Here is a 5,121-nt window from a genome sequence, read left to right as displayed (position 1 = left end):
GAATCCTTAAATCTCATTTGCATTGGTAGTTAAAAGCGTGAAAGCGATTTTTTTCCCTCAGGAATTCAAAAAAGATAAACTTCCGTTAAAGAGGCGGATTTTTAAAATTATTTTTAGTAAAAGTAAAAAATTTTCTGCAATAAGTGTTCGCACATTCCTGTAAATTATATTATCAATCTGTAAGCAAGGTAATTTTAACTAACCCCAAACCAGTCTTTTTCAAGAACTCCATAACAGATGGTCTCAATTTTGCCCCTCTTTCGCTGTGCAATCCTTGACCAGTTATAACAGAAATAGATTGAGGAATTGCTTGCTGTGGACTTTGCATTGCTTGTTTCCAATTACGAATGAATTTATCAAGAAGAGGTATTGCTTCCTGTACGTACAATCCATGCAAATCAAGAACACGTGCAGATAAAGAATCATTCCTACAACAAATGAAAAGAAACATTTGAATCAATACTTAATAAAAGCTTCTTTAATAAGCATTATTAATATAAATACTAATAATGTTAATATATTAATTGAAATAAAACTAAGCAAGCTTCTCCCAAACACATCCTGAACGGTTTGGGACTTTCCAGAGAGGACATATACTCATCACCCTCTCTAGTCCTCGATTTCCTTAGGGTCAACGGTCTGATGGACCTTGTCTGACTTCGTCAGACATTTGGAGGATAAATCAGAACACAACAACAACAATAAATAATAAAATACTAATACTAATACAACAATAATACAAAAAATACTTTTGTACTAAATAAAATATGACAAAATTTACAATTAATTTTATGTTAGGAAACAACAAGATTAAAAATTCTTACCTCTGCTCAGAAATTAATTTGGAAGCCATTTTATTTATCTCTTTGAATTTTTGTTGATGTTCACTACCCTAAAATATTTAAAAAAATTAATAATAATACAAAATATCCTAGAACCTATAGTTTAATCATGATTATCAGAAAATAAATTTTATAATCAAACAAATTTCTTGCATTTAAAGTTAAAAAAAAGTTACAAATTTACAACATTAATAAAAGTTAAAGACATATAAAAGCAAAATTTTAAACTTTATAATTCAAAATAAAATTTTAAAAAATCCACAAAGAGTCTTTAATATAGAGCGGCTCGAAATGCATGTTTAAGAAAATGAACACAGATCAAAATGTGTGCTTACGTAAATGAACACAGCTAGTTAAGATAATGAAAAAATCATTTGATTCCGCTTTTCAAACTTTTTTTAAAGAATAAACTAACGATTAAAAAATAATGCTTATCATAAAATCTTATCATCCACTTCCATAAATCACTTGATGCATTTTATAAAATTTGTTTTTTTTTTTCTTTTTAAAGACTTTAAAAGTTCACAGTTGGTATAAGGTTATAAATTTATAATAGAGGGTAGTTAATTTATGTTGTAGCAGTGTCGAGTTTTAACTCGCTATATCATTATCTAAATATAATGGCATCGTCTGAAAAGTTACATCTCTAATGTAACCTATCCACCAAAAAAGAAACAAACAGGAATATTAAGCAAAACATTAAAAATCAAGGCAAATAAGGACAGAATATTTTGTATCAGGAAAATCAGGAGAACTACAAATCCTGCATAAAGTACATTAATGTATTATTTTATTAATCAAATGCGCTAAAGATGTTTGGGCACTTAAAATTTTCATTCGGACATTTATTTCGTAGATCGACACACTCGACAAGTCACATACGAAGTTTTAAATTTTCTCTTCGTCTTCATAAATAATAAGAATTAGTGAAATAGTTCCTACCCTTTGAGAATAAAAAGAAGCAACTTCCGACATTCCTCTGTGGAAAGCATCTTTTGCTTTCTGTATGAAGTACTGACGTTGATTGAAATGATCTGTGGCAAGTTGCCTCAGTTCTAGAGCTTCTGATGAAATTGTTGGTGCAGATGGAATTATTCCTTCTTTACTGGAATCAGAATTCGTATACTGTACCCATTTTTTCCAATCAGAATTAACCTGGAAGAAAAGCAAGCAAAAAATAAATAAAACTTATTTTAACTGATTTTTAATACATATTTGAAAAAAAGTGAAATTATTGATTGTAATTGCTAATGATTCATGTTATTAATATATCAGTTACATCATTTTTAACTTCGTTTACTATTTTAATGCATAAACTCATCATCAAGTTTCAACTAAAAATAAAAGTTTTGTGATAATTTTTGCTTCTAGTAATTTTGGTTTTAAGAAAACTATCACTGAGTATATTAAAATTTTTTTAAATTGATTTTGCGATATAATTGCCTTTTTGAATAAACTGCAATTATTTTTTGTCAGTGGAACGAAAATGATAACAAAAAAGGCTATTTTGATTTTTTTTCTTTCAAATAAAGCTTTCACAAATCCACCTTTGACTACACACTTAACACTTCAGAAAAATTTAAAAAATATATATTACTGGGCATAAAACAAAACACTTCATGCAGAGGATGCATCAAGTCTCAACTACTTCCCACCAATTATAAGTATAATACCTGGTTGTAAACACCCAAGGGAAGCAAACATTTGCATGAAAGTAAGTGAAAACTTTTCTAATTAAAGGTATTAAACAAAATATGGAGAGAAAAAGTGCTTGGCCATCAACAGGGTGAGATAGAGATTCATGACAAATCCCTATATTTCTATAAAGTGAGAAAGTGTTAGAAAATGAAAAATACAAAACACTATTTTCGATTTCTCTCATAATTTATCTGTGAAATGACTCAAATGTGTGGAAAAGTTTACAAAATTAGCTCATAAAAATTATAAGCATAAAAAAAAGAAAGAAATAGTAGGGTAAGTTAAGATTATGCCCATCATACTATTTGAGTTAAAAAGAAATAGTTTTATTTCGAATTCAAATTAAGAAGAATTGGTTGATACCTCCTACTTACCATCAGTATCAGGGTAGTAGGCCAGGTCAAGCCATGATCTTTTTTCATAACAGAGAAATCTGTACCACCATCTCGAGCCTCTCCAGTGACCACTTAAAAGAGTTCACGTTTTTCTGAGGGTATAAAAGCAAACCCACTTTGTCCCAAGTACCACCATCTCGCGCCTCACCAGCGGCCATGTAAAGAGTTAGTGTTTTTCTGAGGGTATAAAAGCCTACCCACTTTCCCCCAAGTACCACCATCTTGCGCCTCACCAGCGGCCATGTAAAGAGTTAATGTTTCTCTGAGGGTTTAAAAAGCCTACCCACTTTCCCCCACGTACCACCATCTTGCGCCTCACCAGCGGCCATGTAAAGAGTTAATGTTTCTCTGAGGGTATAAAAGCCTACCCACTTTCCCCCAAGTACCACCATCTTGCGCCTCACCAGCGGCCATGTAAAGAGTTAGTGTTTCTCTGAGGGTATAAAAGCCTACCCACTTTCCCCCACGTACCACCATCTTGGGCCTCACCAGCGGCCATGTAAAGAGTTAATGTTTCTCTGAGGGTATAAAAACCTACCCACTTCCCCCCAAGTACCACCATCTCGCGTCTCACCAGCGGCCATATAAAGAGTTTATGTTTCTCTGAGGGTATAAAAGCCTACCCACTTCCCCCCAAGTACCACCATCTTGCGCCTCACCAGCGGCCATATAAAGAGTTTATGTTTTTCTGAGGGTTTAAAGCGAACCCACTTCCCCCCAAGTACCACCATCTCGCGTCTCACCAGCAGCCATATAAAGAGTTAATGTTTTTCTGATGGCATAAAAGCATACCCACTTTGCCCCAAGTACCACCAACACCAGGTTTAATCTGAATATATATTGGACTGTTTGGGACCTATATGGGAAGAAATTCATTTATCTTCTCTTCTTGTACATGATTTCTTTCAAATGCCGATGAATTCTTAGATCTAGTCAGAGGGAGTCTGAGCAGGTGGAAGATAAGCAACAAAAACAAAAAATTCCAAAATAAGCTTTACTTTTTACGCTGCTAGAGTCGTTAACTCTTTAAGGATTTTGAGTCCGTAAAAACCCTGATTTTAGAAAATGCAAATTCACGCAACTTACGAAATCATTGAAGATATTTTCCTGTTTCTGGGCAGGTGCAACAGGTTTCTTGTAGTTTACCATTACACTTTCTTGTATCACCATCTTCTGTTCTCCCAGTTCTTCACCCAATGCCTTTATACTATTCGCTATAGAGTAGCTGAAATGACAACATGGCCATTAGTCTAGCAATTTAAATAGAGATGAAAAATCAATTAAGTTTTTTTTATTAGGCATAATATATACGGTGACGTAATAGATAGTTATCTTAGTAAAATTATTGTAAAATACAGAGCAAAACAATAAAAATGCAAAGCATTTAAAACTAATGACATAAGCACAATTAGGAAATTTTGCAACTGGCAAGTTGTATCATTTTTGACAGTAGTTACTTTTCAAAACATGAGGCCACTTTTTCAAAAATTGAATATTTTAAACGATTAAAAAAACTGCTGATATTAGCAATGTAAAGCAATCTTTTTTATGCATTTCTCAAAATTACAAGGTTCGTTTCTAATATAAAATAGAAAATGATGATAAGTAAAGAGATTTAATATATTTTATCAAAAAAATTGAAACCAAAACATAGTTAAAATTTAAAAGTATAAAATTTTATTGTATTGTATTTTATTTTTAAATTGTATTTTATCTATTATTGTATTTTTTTATCAAGTTTTATTTTGAAATTTTATTGATTTAACTTACAAACATATTTTGCACCACTAGTCAACTTACTTGTTAGACTCAAATATTTCATCCAAAGCAGTTGGATCAGCTCCAGGATACAAATTATACAACTCTTGTCTTTTTAATTTAGTTGAGAAGTCTATGTCTTTCTTTAACTAGAAATTAAATACAATAAATTAGATCTGTTGAATAATAGTTAATCACGTTAATCAATATCTTTGCTCAAAGATGATAACATTATCATAAAAAATTACTAAGAATTTATAAAAAAAAAATTTCCTGAGCTTTTTAAATATTTTTTTTTCAAACGAGAAAAAAAAAGATAAAGAAAAAGCATACATAAAAGCAACATTACTGAATATAACAAGAAAGCAACAAATAGATTTTTTGTCCAGTTAAGGATAAAGAGAAAAATACATTGAATTTAATAATTA

At 31.1% G+C, this 5,121-nt stretch overlaps 1 protein-coding gene across 1 annotated transcript; it reads right to left on the bottom strand.

Annotated features, from left to right (window-relative positions):
- Positions 1 to 203: 203 nt before the first annotated feature.
- Positions 204 to 4,842, bottom strand: LOC107452955 (NEDD4-binding protein 2; the record flags this gene model as incomplete). Its single annotated transcript, XM_043057366.2, is given in 5 exon segments — positions 204 to 428; positions 825 to 892; positions 1,785 to 1,997; positions 4,022 to 4,160; positions 4,736 to 4,842. Coding segments are annotated over 5 exon segments (752 nt in total), but the record flags the coding sequence as incomplete, so codon positions are not given.
- Positions 4,843 to 5,121: the final 279 nt, after the last annotated feature.

This window comes from Parasteatoda tepidariorum, unplaced genomic scaffold (genome assembly GCF_043381705.1).
Source record: "Parasteatoda tepidariorum isolate YZ-2023 unplaced genomic scaffold, CAS_Ptep_4.0 HiC_scaffold_3458, whole genome shotgun sequence".
NCBI lineage: Eukaryota > Metazoa > Arthropoda > Arachnida > Araneae > Theridiidae > Parasteatoda > Parasteatoda tepidariorum.
Note: the sequence above shows the minus strand (reverse complement) of the source record. Positions and strands in the feature narration are given on the sequence as shown.